The following is an 18,394-nucleotide window of genomic DNA, read 5'->3' as shown; positions in this document are numbered from 1 at the left end:
TGGAGGAAATATACAACACTCCACCATATCCTCCACATCTCAGCTCACTCTCAGAAGGGCATCAGTGGTTCCTCTCCCCTAAGCCGAACCATATTGCCATACATGGCTTGCTCAATCAAAAACAAAGCCATAAGCTTGTTATTGTGAGGTTCACTAGGACCTTATACATCACAGGGAGGAAGAACATAAAGTTTGTATGAACTAGGTAGTTGCTTATTTCTCTCTCCTCTCTTGTTAAGTAATCTCGAACCGAACCAGCAATCTTTCATCTTTTTGGAAGGTGTCCTGTATCCATACAATCATTGAAGATTTTGTGACGATGCTCCTCAAGTTGATACTGTTCCTCTGGGTTTATTGCTTCAATATACTTGTTGGCCATCTTTACCAAGGTGGTTGCCTGAACATCTTGATATTTTATCATAGCCATGGTCAACTTACCTATTGCAACCTTTTATGGAACTCCAGGGATTCTTTGAAGATAAATTCTTATCTTATAATCAAATAAAATTACACAACTATAATATCTTCAGAATATTAACAAATAAATATAACTCAAAAGATTTTTTCAATTTTTACAATTTCTTACCAATTTTTTATCACAAAATTCTGAGAAAAAAAATTGCTCAAGAACTTCTAATTGTTCTACCACCACTGCATGGTTATGTTTATTAATGGGCATAAATTTTTCCCTATTATAGTTTAATGTTGATATAATCTCTAATTAATATTTACAATCAATAAACTATATTTTCTAACCAGTTTTAAGTTGAACAAATTTTTCCAGCATGATTTTGGTTTATTGTTGAATAATATTTGCAATTTTCATGCATTAGGGAAACTTTGGAGATGTTTACAAAGGTCGTTTGCGTGTAACAGACCAAGAAGTTGCAGTAAAAACATGTAGAGTTACAGTCGCTGAAGAGCATAAGAGAAAATTCTTGCAAGAAGGTCGTATATTAAAGCAGTATGACCATCCCAATGTAGTAAAACTTATTGGAATCTGTGTTCAAAAGCAGCCAATCATGATTGTGATGGAGTTAGTAGTTGGTAATTTATTTGCAATATTTTTTAAATCAAAATTTCAATAAATTTACTTTCATTTGTTTCAGATATTTAATAAAATTTATTAAAAATGAAAGATCATAAGTAAAATGTTTTGTAAAAAATAAAAAATTGTAACTAAGATTTAGGATCAGATTAGAATCTCTACTAAAAAAGAGAGAGGTATCAAATTTGATATAGTTACCCAATGCTTCTATTTTTGTTCAGGTGGATCTCTTCTTACATACCTAAGGAATAATGCTTCTACTTTAAGTACAAAACAATTAATTACAATGTGTAGAGATGCAGCGGCAGGCATGAGATATCTAGAAAGCAAAAACTGCATCCATAGGGATCTAGCTGCTAGAAATTGTCTTGTTGGTAAGTTATCCTCTTAGACTTTAACCCCATTATGTTAACATATTGAATGTATTACACAATAGTATGCTTCATACTTATCATAATAACAATAATATAACATATATTTTTATAGTTAAATATGTTGCAATTTTCAATATTAGGAAGGTCAAGAAAGGTTTGACTATATTTAAAATTTATAAATATTTTTGTAAATTGGTGCAACATTCAAAAAGATTTAAATATGGTGCATGCCAAGATTCGTGGAAAAGAACCCTACAGTATTATATTAATTTTGAAATTATATAATTTAAAGATAATGTTTAAAAAATTTTCTTACTATTTAGGCGACAGTAATGTAGTGAAAATTTCTGACTTCGGTATGTCCAGGGAAGAGGAAGAATACATTGTTTCAGATGGTATGAAACAAATCCCTATTAAATGGACAGCTCCAGAAGCTTTAAACTTTGGTAATTTCTTTAATTTTTTTAATTTAAGAAACATATATAGTATGAAAAGGAAAAAAAAAATTCATAGTTACCTACTAGGAAATTAATATAAAACTAATCTATATATAGATTATTTCTGGTTGTCGCATAATTGTAATTATTTATAATTTATATTGCAGGAAAGTATACTTCACTTTGTGACGTCTGGAGCTATGGAGTTCTATGTTGGGAGATATTTTCTAAAGGTGGAACGCCTTATCCTGGTCTTAGTAATACTAAAGCAAGAGAAAAAATAGATACTGGTAAGAAAAAAATCAAAGAGTGGAATTAAATATTGTAACATAATAAATTTAACTGTTTATATATGAAGTGTAAAATTAATCAATAGGCATAAAATCTAAAGAGCCAAATGTTTTTGAAGCAGAGTAAGTTCACAAAGTCTAATGTTTAAAGGATTTGTGTTTGAATCAACTAAAAAATTATTGACTTTGTAGAGATAATTTTTATATATTTAAGCAACTACGAGATAAGCCCTCCTAGAGAACACCCAACCTTTATAAAGTAGATAGAATTAATTGGGAGAAAATCAGGTGGTTGAGCGTAATCCTGAAAAAATCATTTCCTTGTATAATTCTTTGTCTAGGAACAGTATTTTGTTCCCAAGCACTAAACTCACTAACCTACAAACCCTTCAGGGAATGTAATGGTTGTTTACCAGTATTTTTTTTTTTAAGTAACAATAAAGTATTTCCTAACTTGGTGTAGAGTAAATGAAAAATTAATGATGAAGTGATATATTCTGTTTACAGGTTACAGAATGCCAGCTCCAGAAGGTACCCCTGAGGAAATGAACCGACTAATGCTCAGGTGCTGGGAATATGAACCAGATAACAGACCACATTTTGACCAAATACACGCTATTGTAGATAATTTGAATTCGACGTACAGATAGCAAAAACTTACAATTTTGTGTTTCCCCTTAGGGTGACTCATTGATTTCCAAAGCACAAGGGTGCTGTGATTAATTTTGATCTAGTTTTTTTTTTTTAAACATGTATCTTTCACTATTTACTAATTTATCCTTTCCTATAAGCGAATTATCGACCATTTAATAATAAAACTGTAAAAATGTTTATTTATATTAAGTTTATTATTGTAACAAGAATATTTTAGATATACAAGAGAGAAAAAAAAAATACTTCTCATCATCGAAATTTTTGTAATAAAATTAAACTTAATTTAACAATAAAGAAGAATACTGTGTATATCAACTGGAGCTGTTGACATAAAAAAGATGGTTTTTAATTCATATAGTGTCTGTTCATTTATATTCATGAGTGATACATACCGAACCAGAAACAAACAAATATATTTCAATTAATGAAAATGAAAAATTTTATTTAACATAATTTTATTTATAAAATTTTGATTTTATTGTTTAAAAAAGGAACAAATGTTTTCTATCTAATTCAATTTTATTCAAGCAATAAACTATCCTCTATAAAATGTGAAGCATGTAGGGATTGATACAAATCTTATACTTAAAAAAAAAAATTTTGATATGACAACTATTTTTAATTTTTAAAAGTTTCATGGAAGTTATTACAAAAATAATTTAGTATTTTAATAATAAATAAGAAATATATTTTTGGATTACTGTTATCAATAGCATTAATTTTTGATCTTGAAACTTAACAATTGAAATAAATAACTTCAGTAGAACAAATTGTGAACCAGCTCCTATCAAAGTAAATATAATTAATGGATTAAGTTGAAGTTCATTAAACAGCTATTTACTTGAAATATTCGTAATACATGCCAATAAAATTTAAAAAATAAAGTTATTTTGTGATTAAAAAAAAAACAACTTTATCAGACTGGTTAAAACCTCTCATATTTCTATAAAGCGAATATCTGTTTCGTTATCTACCTCCATTTTCACATCAGAAGTGTTTCCGAAACATTGCTCATTAATTTCTTGGAATTGTGATAGTAAACGATTAAGTTTAAAACTTATAAGATATTAATTTACGAAGTAATAATATGAAATTCTCAGTAATTTTTCTAAAGTAAACAACATTCAATAAGATATTATTAAAAACCATCTTAACTACAACAGTAAATAGTGCCATTGTAAAGTTTTATCTTTAAAACATAGTTTCGCTAATGTAATTATAGATTTGTATAATAATTTAAAAAGTAGTAAGAAATATTAATGATGAACATCACATAAAATATATTCAAAGCTCTTTTGGAGTGCATTTGAATAAAGCTAATAAACTTTTAAGTAAAAATATAAACTCTATGGAAACATAAGTTTTGTAAATGATTTATATTATTAATTGTATAGTAAGATTAATAATATAAATCATTTTAAAATAGCACTATTTTAAAATGATTTATATTATTAATTGTATAGTAAGATTAATAAGACTGATTGTAATTTTTAATCACTTTGGTGTTTAAAAGCCATTATTTAACTAAAGTATTTTGTTATTAGCTGGCTTAAAATACCATTGTCCTGATTTCATTAAGTGTAAAGAAATTTCTGGTGGGTCTTCATCCCAAAATAGTGATTAGTTTTGTTAGCAATTACAATAAAATCGTTGTACAATTTTTAATCTACCATGAAATTTGTGAATCGATTATTTATTTATTTCTGTAATATCATTAAAATTGTAAATAACAAGAAATAAAAGTGAATAAATCTTTGTCGTTTTTCATCTTCTATTGAAATTGCAACAGTTTAAAGTTGTAGTCATATTCGTAACAGAAAGTTAGGTTCTCTAAGTCATAGGATTAGAAGAAATCAGTTCTCCAGGTGTGTGGCAAATGAAAGGAAAACAAACTTTAGCAATACTATTTTCAGACAAAACTACCTGTAGCCTGCAGAGACATGTTAAAGTTGGATTCTCCAAGCCCGTTTCACACAAGTGATGATTACAAGACCAACTGCATCTTATGCATCTAAAGGTACAAAATATCAGATATGAGGCAAATGAAAGAAAACCAAACTTTAATATTCTTAATTATAGTAATTTTTTTTCAATCCAGAATTAAGTAGTTAAAAATAGTAAATAAAACCAATAGAAATTTAAAAATTTTAAATGAAACATACAATGTATGAATATTTAATTTTAATTTAAAATGCCTATCTAATTTATAACTCCCTTTTTTTCCCTCTTGGGCTCTTGTCCTATCATGTTCTGTTTCTTGATTCCCAAAAACATTAAATATTAGTTTGTCTAAATATACATCCATAATAAAAATGATTTTGTGTATTAATGCATTAATTCAGATAGCAGCTTAAAAAAACTGCCAAACTAAAATAAATGCAATTGTATTACAATTTAGGCTAAGTTTATCATCAACAGAGGGTAAAAATGGTTACTTGACAAAATATTAAGTACTAGTATAAATATTTATGGGTTTATCCATTTATTCAAACATAAAAAATACCTAACTTCTTACACCATGGTCATATAATGATCACATGATGAAATTATCATGTCACTGATAATCTATTTTCAGTTACGTTCTTTTGATTTTAAATCAAAATATTTTTCAGCCTATTAAACCAACTTCACTAATTTCCATGGGATTACAATCAGGATGATAAAATAGTTAAACATTAATTAATGCTAACATTTATTTGTTATAATAAAAAAAGCTTTAAAAAGTGTAAAAAATGACCTGAAAGATGCATTAAAATTAATAACATTTTTATTTGTGAAGTCACTATGAAGAATATAAAACAATTTAAAATCAATATAATGCCAATTATTAATTTATTTAAAACTGAAGTAATTCCACTACAAGACTAATTGGAATAGAATTATCTCCAAATAAAAAATTATGTCAAAGATAAAAGTTTATTGAATGATTATTAATATATATAAATAATTTTATTTTTCTTGACATATTTTCACTTAAATATTTTATTTGTTCCAATTTTATTTTATATATTCTGATGATTATTGTTCATTTTTATCTTTTCAAATTCTATATATTTTATGATGGTTTATAATTTAATTTTTATTCTGCATCCTACTCTAAGGCTCTAGAGCCTAATTTGGACACCTGCAATATTATTCTAAAGGGATCAATCCCAGAATAAATAAAGAATATTATTATAATTATTAAACCACACTACCATCCACATCTTATTACATTGATGAGAAGAAAAATTTCTGGTCTTGTACATGAAGCTTTTTGAATTTAAATGGTCAACCTCTCTTATAGACCAGTAAAAGTTAAAGAAATTAAGAATCAATTGTAAACAGATCTAATAAAAAGCCTTAACAACATTCTCAATATAATAACCACTTTAACAAAAGTAATTACCAATCATATACAAATAAATTATTTTTTATATTAAAATTATGCAAGAATATTAAAATAAAACAAAAAAGAGAATGACTAAAGAAAAATACATCACTTAGATTTAATCTGCAAACCTATATTGAATAAAACTTAAAAGAAATATGAACTTCATGCGAGTTTTGAGCACAAATGTTTGCGAAGTCAGAATATACAAAACAATCAATACTAAAGAATTCACTAATTGTATAATAAATTAACAAGTCATGCATTATTTTTACTCTTAAAGTTAATAATAAATAAAATGTTTTATTACGGTAATTAGAACATTAAATTTCAATGATTTAATTCACCTTATTATTGCCCTTGTCAACTGAAAAGAACATAGAAACAAAAAAATATATAAATTAAATTGGGAATACATTCATTCTTTGAGGTTGATTGAAAATAATAAAATTACATTCCTTTGTTTTAAAAACTTTATTTTAAAAAAATACTTCAATGAGTTAATTACAAATACAGTTTGATCAGTTCATCACTGACAGCGGACGGAGTGAGGATTCCAATATCAGTAAACAGTAAGCTAATGTAGGCAGGAGGTGTGTAATCTACCATAGGATGTTCATCCCTTAAATCCTTATCAAGATTACTGCTTCGATACTGAAAAAGATATATAAATATAAATGGATTGATTATTTTCGAAATAAATTAAATAATACAATCCAAAATCAATAATCATTGATTTCACAAAAGCATTTAAAAATGAGTCCTACTAATCAATAAAATATCTGGAAACTATTAAAATTGTATTACTATAAATAGAAACTGGGATTATTCATTAACATTGATGAGAGAGATAACAAAGATCGACCTCTATTGTCTCAAAGACAGGAGTACACAGTAAGTGATCTTCGTGTACATTAATTACAGTTATGCAAAACTTACCTTAAACTCATCAGGTAAATCTCTTTGATTTAGTGGGAAGAGTCGTGAAAACTTAAAACTTTCAGTTAATACATAGAAAGGTTTTTTCGTTTCCCTTGCACAAAGTGCCATGGTATAGCTTCCAACCTAAAATGAAGAAATAAATAAAGAGACTTATATTTTGGCTCAAACAGACAAATCTGTTACAATTTCAAATATATATAATTAATTACAATAAAAAATATATAATTGTCAGTTTGAATCAGATTAATAATGATAAGTTCTCAGTACAGTTCTGAAAGAAAAACAGTAGGAATCAGGTAACAGCTGTTACCTCAATGCATAGGGTAACAATGGACAAGCAGTGCTTCCTGGCACAAGTACAACTTAACAAGCCTAATCTTCAGCATGGCCCAAACTTAAGCCAGTACCTCCTGAAATAATTTTAGTGGATAAATAACTATATAATTTTTATCATTACTTTGTTTATGACGCCACCACTTTCTACCACTCCTTCAGCACCAACCATGACCATATCAACTTGTTCCATAACATAGCCAACTGCAGAGTCAAGAATGACTGTACATCTTATACCAAGATCTCGAACATTTTTGGCCATTTCTTCCCTAAAAAGAATGGGGATAACATAAATTTAAGACCTAATTATGAGTAAATTACTCATGCAGTACCTAATTAAAATATTACCCACTGCTATCAGGCGATGACTTTGTTACAAATACTTCGAACCTTTTATTTGCGGATGCTGCTTCTTTAAATGCCTTCAGAACTACTCTTGACTTTGAATGAGTCAAAACTCTCTAAAATGAAAACACTAGATTTATAATAATTACTAAATTAAAAAAATTCAAACAACTAATATTCACTTACTGATCCATCAACAATGAATGAAGAAGCCAATTTACCTACTTTCCCACGTGCTTCTTGCAACTTTTTTAGAAATATTTCACCACGGTTCAACATAATTTTTTTACAGTCTGAAAATGTCTAAAAGAAAAAATCCTAACTGATGAATACATGAAATATACATAGAGTAAATTAAAAAATACTACTAAAAACATACAGATAAATCAAGGGTTGCCAAAGTGATAAATCGCAAAAAGAGTTCTGAACCAGACACAACAGCTGTAACAGAACAGTCAGTTCGTCTCATAACTTCGACAGCCGTCTTTAGTTTCGATACAAGTTCTTGAATAGTCTCGGCTAAAACAAACACCAAAATCAGTGAATTATAAAACAATAATTCAATGAGGAAGATCAAAATATTGTTTCCATATAAATACATTTGTCATGTTCGAGAAATTTCAACAATGTACATATTGCTGCAATCCCAGCAGACACTTCACTGTCTTGCTGCATAATTGCCGTGAAGAATTCCTTAATTTCTAAAAAAAAAAAAAAAAAAAAAAAATAAGGGAAATGCCAATACACATAAAATTAAAAGAACTATTTACAATTAATAATAATTTACAACCTTTATTATTCATCTTATAGTCCTAAAAAAGATTTCACAGCTGAAATTAAATATTAATTAAATTTCTTCAAAAGTTACTTGAAACTTTTTATCAGTGACATTATAAAGAGGGAATATAAGGTTACGTGAAAATAACCCACTGCTGAGATCATAGAAGTTAAAAGAAGCAAAGAGAAACTACAATCACGTGAGTATTTTCACACTAAAACACTTCCGAATGTGATATTATTGTATGAACGGTAACGTTCAATTAAAATATTTTTAAAATAGAATTTGTATGTTATGTCTTCATTAAAAGAAAAAAGAACCCATATATAACCAGCTTCATGAACAATATGAAATCGCATTATCGCAACTAAAGCTAAAAGTGAAAACTAACAAACCATCAGCTCTCTATTTTCCGTCTCTCCTTCAGCCTCAGAATTCTCACCCAGTTCAATCAAGACCTAAAAAAATATTCAGAAACTAGTACGTCACGAGCTACAGAGGTGGTTAGCAACTAGCAGGAACATGGCAAAGGAGTACTTCGTTAAAAATTACTTATAGCAAACGTTGTACTTGTTTAGTATCATTAAAAACTTTTCGGTTTTCTGCAACCTCTTTCACACGTTACTTATACTTCTATGAGATGTAAATGAGATCCCTCTGATGAGACAAGGCGATAAGTTCCCTATGAGTCCATTCGGTGTTCTACCAGGATGTCTCTAGGAGGTCAACAAATATTTTTTGATGTTCTTATTTCAATATCGTACATCTTCATTTCTTTACATCCACAAGTTTCGAGGATTTGCCCCCCCCCCCCCTATGCTTTGCCACCCACTAGATCAGGAGACTGGTGTCTTCTGCTAGAGTAACCTTAACAATGTCTGAAGACTTATACCCTTTCGGTTATACTCCCATCTATCCTAGCTTTTTTATCCTGACCTATACCTCATTCCTATCAACCTTCTTATATAAGAAACACTGAAAATATATATTAACACTCATTATCGAGGCCTTCTGAATGAACATATTAACCATCTTCGAAATACCTCATTTCTTTCTGAACCTTTAACTTGTGGGATGGAATCCATCGGATCGAAACCTTAATAAAAGTTCTTTAAATCGCTAATCGCTTGTTGAAATGACTTACACGCTATAGATATTTTCTGCCTATACATGATTTATATTAGGCACGGTTTTTTCAATTATCATACGTAGTCCGATTGGAATCCGAAAGACCTCGCCTTAAAATTGGGATAATAAATGGAATAAAGTAACTATAAAGCCAGATATGATAACCGAATACAAGTTCTTCTAAGGGGTTGATGAGTCGGGAGAACAAGAACTGTGTCATTTATTCTTATAATGGAAGAACGAGACGATGGACGTTTGCTTTAATTTTTGTCAATTGGACATTTGCCATTATTTAGAGCGCAAATAATGCTTTTATATTATTTATTGAAGGTAAGCAAGATGTTCAAATTAATAGATTTTATTTCGTAAAGGTTCTTGGAACATTCCTTTTGGAAGAACGTACTGTTGCTCTCTCGTTTAAGTTATGAATGTTGAAAATCACATTTTTCGAATTCATTAGTTTTATTAATTTACTAGAAGAATTTTTGCCAAATAAGGGTCTTATCTACACAAAACTAAACTGTTTTAAAACAATAGTTATGACGAACATTTATTCTATTATTTACATTATATACTATAATTTTATGAACAAAGATTTAAATTCACAAAATTTATCCAAAAAGATTGCTGAATGTGTTTCTCTTTTCTTCCCTTTCGTTTCCTACCCCAAGAATCAATGAGGGTGTCCCACATTGGTGCAGAAATATCTGGTCACGTTATACATATGCACATATACTCTCATAAGAGTACCTTTCACCCAAGTTTCAGATCCTTAGTGATCTCCTGTTTCCCATAATTAGTACCACGCCTCCTAAATTGGGGCCGAGACCTGTTGCACATAGCCAATACTACAATAGCATCAATTGTTTTTCAAATTTTTCGATGTAGTGCTGCATGGTTCACATTTCTCAAAAAAATATATCGTATCCTGAAGTTTAAATCATTTAATTCATTTTTTTTAATTTTTCAATTAGTATTTTTTAATTTAATTTTCGTTACCGTAAAAAAACGCTTTACAGTTCAATACGGAAATAATTCATTAACACATCAACAAAAAAAATTGTTGATTGTAGATTTCGTGATTACAAGAAACCCTTCAATTTTCAATAAAGTATCTGTGATTTATGTTGCAACTAATCTTGAAATTTAACTATCTTTGGCTTTAGTAGCAGGGATTTCAACTGAATTCGTATTTTTCAATCTTTCTGCTGAGTATGTCGTTTGCCTTTAAAGATGAGCTCCTGAAAAAAGCATTTTCGGCTCAGGTTCAGTCATTCTCGAAATTTACTGATTGTTGCCATCAATGTTCCCGGTATCAGATCTTCCACATCCGAACACAAACGTTTCCAACTTAAATTTTTAAGAAAACATATAACATTAATGAAATCTACCATTAATATGATTCCATTTTTATTATCTAATTGTTTGGGGCGTTGCTATACTTCTTCCTAATAATTCCATGTAAATCTTCAAAGACCCAAAGTACTTTTCTTAAAAGACATGAAGCGTTGGACTCCTCCGAAAGCCAGTCACCCCTAAATCCTGGATCAACGAAGATTTGTATTTTTGATGTATTTATGAATTATTTTCGTATTGATATACATTTTTTCCCCGAAAAAAGGTATGATCTTAGTACAAGATATCCTATAACTTTGGTTCATCCTAATCAATACTCTGCATAGCAATAATCGTTTTTCATTTATTTTTTGAGATTTTCTCAGAAAATAGTTTCTGAATGCAGTGTTTTAAAATTCTAAGTAGGAGAACTTACAAAAAAACAAAAATTATTGAAATCTTTCGAATTTAGTAAATTCACTTGTACAGCCATGTGAAAACTCTCCTTTTGCACATTATCTGAGGAGATGCAAATAAATCAAAGTTTGAATATTTTTAATGAAAAACAAAAATATGCATCATTTTTGTTATTTTTTTTAATCACTACTTTCTTGTGTCTAATTTTGAGCTTGATATTTCCCTAAGAAAGTAATACATTTCAGAAAATTCAAACATAATTCTTTTAAGAGTAAAAACTTCCCTAACATTGTTTAAAAAATATACGAAATCAGCTAAAAAGAATGATGATATCAAAAAATTCAATTAACATTGAATGTTGGATGTTTTGTGATGTAGTGCCTCATATTTTAAATAAAAATCAACTACATAACAGTTAGGTTAAGTGTCAAATAAGAAAACTTTATTTGTCAATAAGATTAGAAATGTTTTCCTTTATAATGAATGTTGGAGATATTTTAAGCAATAATACTTCATTAGGAAGAGCAAACCAAATTTTTCTTTACAATTTAAATGCCAAATCAATAAAATTACTTTTTAATAACATTTCTTTATTGAATGATATTCATGCTTTACATAATTAAAGTAGAGATATTCAATAATAAGTTTAAACATGGTAAATAAAATTAAAAAAGTCAAGCTGAAAAAAAAAACATGTTAGAAATGTTTTACAAGTAATATAAAAACATATGCTAATCAAACATTTATTTGCACAGTAATATTAATGGACTATATGAACACTAAATTAAATAATATACAGTTACACAATGAACATAAATAATGGGTAGAAACAAAAATTCAAGAAAATGTTCCAGAAAAAACACAAAATTTCTGTATTGCTTACAAAAACATTCAATACCTAAAAACTGCCACTCTGGGACTACAAGATTAGTTCATCAAAGTATTCAAATAGCTAATCTACAAACTGAAAAATATCCTTCAGTCAACCAAGTCAATCCTGAATCTTGTAAATGTTATATTGTAAAGAGGAAATTTGCAGTAAAACAATGTAAGTTGGGAAAAAATGGAGAGAGTATCTTCAGTTCACAAGAGCAATCTCATAGGTACAAACAGACACCTACCAATAGATCTTTCATTACACCATCAAGATTTGCTTTGGAAATTAACAAAATTTTGAAAAAGAAATGTCCCTCTAAAAAAATTAGAAAATGTATTGATCCGTTTCCCAATCCAGTTTCATTTGTGAATAACAAAATGCTTCCCAATAAAAAATTTAACTCTAAAATTTCAACAAAACAAAGCAAAGAAAATATTTGTATAATGAATAATGAAATAAATTCTGGAAGTGGATTATTATTTCAATGCAGTGCTAACTCCTTACAGCTTGAACAATCCAAGATCAGAGAATGTAAGAAACCAAAGATTAATAGTAATCCTGATTCAAAGCAAATGAGCAAGAATATGAAAGAAAAAGAAAATTACAATAAAATGAATGAAATCATTCCTAAGTTGATGCAACAGGTTACAGTGTATAGTATGTTAGAAAATCTAAAAGAACATTCTTACCAAAATAATAGTGAAGACGATATATATTCATCAATGTCAACATGTTCTAGCTCAAGTAGTACAAGAGAGTATTATTTACCAGCTGTTAGTAGCAGTACTGATACAATGCATGTGGCGAATGTGTTAGCTAACCGGAGATTATTAGAGTTACCTAGTCCTCAAGAAGATATTTTAAAACAGAAAAATAGTAACCAAGGTATCAGTAGAAATGGTACCAATAGAAATAGGTCAGATTTATCTCCAGTTTTCCGGACAGCACCACTGAAAAATAATGATATAAGAATGGAAGAAGTAGGATGGGATAAACTCAAAATGAACAATGATCAAATCATGAAAATGTTAGGAGATAAGAATGATACATTTTCACAGTTTTATCCATTCGCTAATTTCAATAGCTTATTGATAAAAAATAAATCAAGAGTAATTAAAAACTATAAGCAAACAGGAGTGCAAACGCAAGAGAACAAAATATATCAAAAAGATGAAGATAAATCTATTGCAAACAAAACTATAAAGAATAAAAGAATAAAATTAACAAAAGAAAATTTCATTGTGAAAAATAATGTAAATAAAATTGAATCATTAGAAGTAACTATGGATAAAGCTAAAAAAAAACCTTTAAATTCACTCTCATTAGCAACTAACCATAATTCTGAAATGTTGATAAACAATTTCAACACAAACAAGAATAAAGTGAATAAAATATTAAGTGAACATTTAAATGGTGCTTATTTACATGCTATGAAAAAAGAAAAAAGAATTTTGGAGTGCAATGGCAGTAATACCAATTTAAGCTGTAGATCTATGTCAAGGCCAAAAAATAGAAGTATTAGTGAAAATGTACTTATCACTATCATGGATAAAGGTAATAAAATGCATAAAATGAAAGCAGCCATTAAGAAACCTAAAAGCACCTTGTGTATTTCTAATGTGAAATCTGAATCTTCTGAGGTACCATTGTATTTTAAATCATACCCAATGTCTTCGAATGATTCCCTTATTGCCTCAAAACCACACTTTGTGAAATTAAAACCTTTATTCGATGCAGGCTTAAAAGACCCTAAAATTTCTAGATTAATTTTATCTAGTAAAACATTGGCAGGAGAAAGTGATAGTTCACTACATAAAGCTAGAATTCATTCAGATTTCAGAGACTGCAATGCTGAAATGTTCGGTGAAAACCAAAGTAGAAAAAACAATGTAAAATCAGCAAGAGTGCCTGAGATAAATACAAGATCTATAAGTGAAGAAAAGAAAGTTGAAGGAAAACATAGATATACCAGTAATAGATCGATTTTTTCTACTGATTCTATCATATATGGCAATAATGCTTTTCAAAAGATAAGGGAAAAGTTTGATCTTATAGATGGTAAAGTAAATATCAATGAACAGATTCAAGAACAAGGATCATTAAACAAACAAAGATTATTCACTTTTAAAGAATCATGGAAAAAAAGTTATGAAGGGTTACACAATGGCAGTAATAACTCACAATCAATAGACAATAATTATAATAATAATAATAACAACATGAATAAAAATGCACGAAGCAGCAGCTTTTTAATGAATGTAAACCCAAAACAAGTTAGCACAGTTTTATTTGATAAAGAAGGAATTTCTGAGAAGAAATACCTTCTATTACTTCCAAAAACCTTTGCTATAAGTAACCATCAATCTGAACATTCCGTAAAAGAACTTAGCCACAATGCTGAAAAAGAAAAAGCAACAGATTTTTACAGCATTCATGGCAAATCTATAGGCATTGGTCAAATGAATGATGAACATAAATTAATAAATATTAATTTAAGAAGTAGTTCCTCAAAAGTGCTTTACCCATCATCAAGTAAAAATGAAATTAAACTATCGGAAAAAGGAACAGGTTATACAAAATCTTTATCAGAAAAACAGACACAGGTGAATATGTATTCAGAAACTTATGAAAAACAGGTAAAAGATGCCATTTCAAATGAAAAGTCAGTCACAAAAAATGAAGAAATATCTGCAATAGTAAGTGGTAAAGTGGCACAAAGAGCAATGCTGCATGATAACAGCAAGGCAGAAGCATCATGGCTGAATAACGATGACCAGAACAAAACAACAAAGTCGAATAATAATGATCAAGCAGAAGCAGGAATGTCAAATAACAATATTCAACCAAAAGGAATAATGCTGAATGACGATAACCAGCCAGTCATTTTATACAATAGCTCTGGTTTCCCGATAACAGATTTGAATGGTAGAGTTTTAAAAAATAATTTAGGAGCTTATCTCTTAAACAGCGCTAAATATATAGAGGTAATCACAAAGAAACTTCCTGTTTTTGATTGTGACCTCATGTCTGTAAGCAGTACTTGTTTCAACCCAACCAAAATGCCTTTTGTTAAAGTACAGTATAAAATTACTGACAGATGCGAAAATCCAGTTTCATTATTTAATAACGTAGGGTGGCCTTTAACAAATGAGGATGGTTTCTTTTTACATGATAATCGTGGAAAGTTACTTGTGGAAATGGACAGTTTCAACTTTCCCCTCTGTTGCTCCAATGGGAGTCCTATTTATCTCCAGAATGGAGCAATGCTACTTTCACAGAAATATAAATTTAGAGTCAGCAAACCAAATTCTGATAGTAATAATACAATAAGATCATTGAAAAGAAATTATGGAAGTAAAGCAGTTGGAAGTTATGATAAGAAAGATAATAAAAGTTGTAGTGAAACCCCTATAAATAGTAATATAATAACTCGACCACCAATTGAATCAAATTCAAATTTTCGAAAACATACAGAGAATCCCAATTTTCAATATAAATGGTTTCTTCCGACTGAAGTGCCCGAATTAATGCATGAATTTTTTGATAATAAAGCAAGACCAAGATTTTCAAACTTTAGAAGCCAGGGGTGTATACCACAATCACCTATTCCTATTTTTGATAGAGAAGGTAACAGACTGACCGATGAAAATGGGTTTCCATTAAAGAACAAGTATGGGGAATATATGCTCCTCCTTGATAAAAATGGAATAGCTCTATCTGATTTTTGTGGAGGACCAATTTTTGATTCAAACGGTAAACAACTATGGTTAAAGGATCTCTATCACATGAAAAAAAAACCTTCATTTAATTATTTGTTTGATAGATATATGCCACCAGAACACCCATATATAGATAATTCTACAAACAACAATTATAATACTCATGATAGTAGTGATGATGTGATCCCCCTACTTGACCTAAACTTTGAAAATGAACATACCTCTGAACCAGTCATGAATTATATTAAACAAAATAACATAAAAGCTTATGATATGGATGTTAATCAGATTCATTTTTTTAACAATAAGTATTGTCATTATAGAAGACCTAAACAGATAAAATTCCTTAAAAATGTCTCAATACCTACAAATGAAGAACACTATCTTCAACCTCCATCACCAGGGATTACAGAAAATTTATTATTTAATGAAACTAGGCACTATCAAGATGAATCTGAATACAGAGATTTATATGACTCGTTCAGTGAACAGATTCATGACAGAAGTGTTCCAAGTACTTATGAACAATCCATCTATGAGGATATTTTATTTAGTGAAGAAGACCCACAGGTGGATAATTTAGAACAGTATGACAACAATTACGATTACTATGACCAAGGATTTCCAGAAAATGCTGAATTTCATTCAGATTCAGAGATTCAATATTATATTGACGACGATAATTATGTAATGTACTATTGATATTTCACATGTCTGTTATAAAAAAATAAATTAATATTAAATGAAAATTGAGTGTTTTCAAAATATGAAAATGAGTTATAGTATTTTTATAAGACCACTACTGCATGTACTTCATTGCTCCCATTATATATCTCAGTGTTTAATCCCATTGTCCAAATATCTTTCAAATCGCTCAGATCCTAAATTCACTTCAGTAATACATGTTTCTGCACTTTTTTATTCAATTAAATTATTTCAAGGGGGATAACAATCATCATAAATAACTATAAAATTCATATTTACTTTCATAAACTTGGAAGTGGGTTTTACTCGAGATGAGACTAACACTTTTTCCCTCTTTTACTTTTATACACTTCACTTTTATATACTACAAAAGGATCATTTATTGCAATTGAGAAGACACTACTATGGGATAATTTATAAATTAAAATTACTGGATCGTATAATTGCATTATAATAAAAGTGTAAAGAAAAAAAAATTACAGAATGAGCTCTTAGGAATTTTAAAATTCATTTCTGAATTCTGTTTACAGTTCATTTTGTCACAGGCCAGGTCATTAAACTACATGATGGTTGTCTTTCAAATTGAGTGCACTCCTGAAGTTATACGTTTGCTCAGCATCAGAACTTTTCATTGTTGTGTATTATGTTAAAATGTTGAGGAATGGCAGTATCCTAAAGTCTTTACTGAGTTAAATAAATTTCTCAGTAGTTTATTTCCTCAAAATATTGAGAATTATAACAAAGAGGGTGCAAGAACACTCATGAAATTATATATATATTTTTTAATTTCAACTCCTTGAGCCACTGCAGTTTGCTCTTTGTGGAGGTTAGGTTTCCAATTAATGGTATTTTGCAATGTATATACCACAGATTATAATTTTGAAAATCATAAATAGACTGCTACCAAAACTTCTAATCCGGAATCTCTTAAGAAACTTTGCACACTATCATTAAACAATTAAAATTATTTCAAGTTTAATTATGTACAAAGTCAGCCTGTAGATTTTTAATTTAATTTCATCTCTAAATAACTTCAAAATAAGAAAGAATTTCAAATTGAGAGACTTAGATAGACACAGCATTAAATCAATTGCCAAATGTTAGATCTATTTCTTAAAAATCAACATTTTTTTTCTTCTCTGAAAACTAAACTTTATTCCTTATGTTAAACTGGAGGGATAAGAATGGTCTTTGGAATTCATAGACATTCAAGACAACTATAAGTGAAAAGTCATCTAAATAAGATATACTATTAATTATATCTTACAGCGGTCTGATCCGCTGCCAATGGGAAGCTCCACTACAGCATTGGTCCATTGCCCAGCGACTGTTGAATGTTCCGGATGCCCTATTCCAGTCTATATTCAGTTATGAAACCGAAATCGTGGCATGTGCTGATAGACTTGGGGTGGATAGGGGCAACCAAAGTGTGAGAGCTCTACGACAGTCGTTACGTGAGAAGGCTTTCGAAGAATGGGCCAGTTGCAGATGGCAGGGTATCAGTGTTCGCCATTTCAAAGAGACCCCGAAAGCAAATAGATATGTATGTGACAAGCAGGTACTCTTGGGGTCAGATTGGGCAAACGCCCTGAAACTTAATATCAACTACGCACCCCTGCGTGGAGTCCCAGGAGCCAGTGGA

The 18,394-nt window shown here is 29.3% G+C and overlaps 2 protein-coding genes across 4 annotated transcripts in view; one reads left to right on the top strand and one right to left on the bottom strand.

The window, feature by feature from the left end:
- The window catches only part of LOC106684336 (tyrosine-protein kinase Fer), a 157,784-nt gene extending 154,796 nt beyond the window's left edge, over positions 1-2,988 (top strand). For all 3 annotated transcript variants that reach the window (XM_014426355.2, XM_024360868.2, XM_014426354.2), the window contains 5 exons: positions 834-1,047; positions 1,270-1,422; positions 1,746-1,868; positions 2,027-2,149; positions 2,657-2,988. In XM_014426355.2, the coding sequence (XP_014281841.1) occupies positions 834-1,047; positions 1,270-1,422; positions 1,746-1,868; positions 2,027-2,149; positions 2,657-2,799 (756 nt within the window). In that variant the 3' untranslated portion in view covers positions 2,800-2,988. The remainder of the gene's footprint in view (positions 1-833; positions 1,048-1,269; positions 1,423-1,745; positions 1,869-2,026; positions 2,150-2,656) is intronic.
- Positions 2,989-6,632: 3,644 nt separating this feature from the next.
- eIF2Balpha (eukaryotic translation initiation factor 2B subunit alpha) lies at positions 6,633-8,738 on the bottom strand. The gene is made up of 8 exons (XM_014426344.3): positions 8,584-8,738; positions 8,393-8,494; positions 8,173-8,312; positions 7,980-8,096; positions 7,797-7,909; positions 7,573-7,717; positions 7,113-7,238; positions 6,633-6,827 (listed from the first exon to the last, which is right to left on the bottom strand). Exons 1-8 carry the CDS (start codon positions 8,594-8,596, stop codon positions 6,678-6,680), a joined length of 906 nt encoding a protein of 301 aa, XP_014281830.1. The 5' UTR covers positions 8,597-8,738; the 3' UTR covers positions 6,633-6,677.
- Between the last annotated feature and the right edge of the window lie 9,656 nt (positions 8,739-18,394).

The sequence above is a fragment of the Halyomorpha halys genome, unplaced genomic scaffold (assembly GCF_000696795.3).
Source record: "Halyomorpha halys isolate HHAL.00 unplaced genomic scaffold, Hhal_1.1 Scaffold571.1, whole genome shotgun sequence".
Lineage (NCBI taxonomy): Eukaryota > Metazoa > Arthropoda > Insecta > Hemiptera > Pentatomidae > Halyomorpha > Halyomorpha halys.
This window is presented reverse-complemented; position numbering and strand designations above follow the sequence as displayed.

Coding starts and splice junctions, on each gene's coding strand:
- eIF2Balpha (XM_014426344.3), bottom strand. Junction 8,097..8,172: donor TGGCAACCCTTGATTTATCT/GTATGTTTTTAG, acceptor TTTTTCTTTTAG/ACATTTTCAGACTGTAAAAA. Junction 7,910..7,979: donor CATTCATTGTTGATGGATCA/GTAAGTGAATAT, acceptor TTTTCATTTTAG/AGAGTTTTGACTCATTCAAA.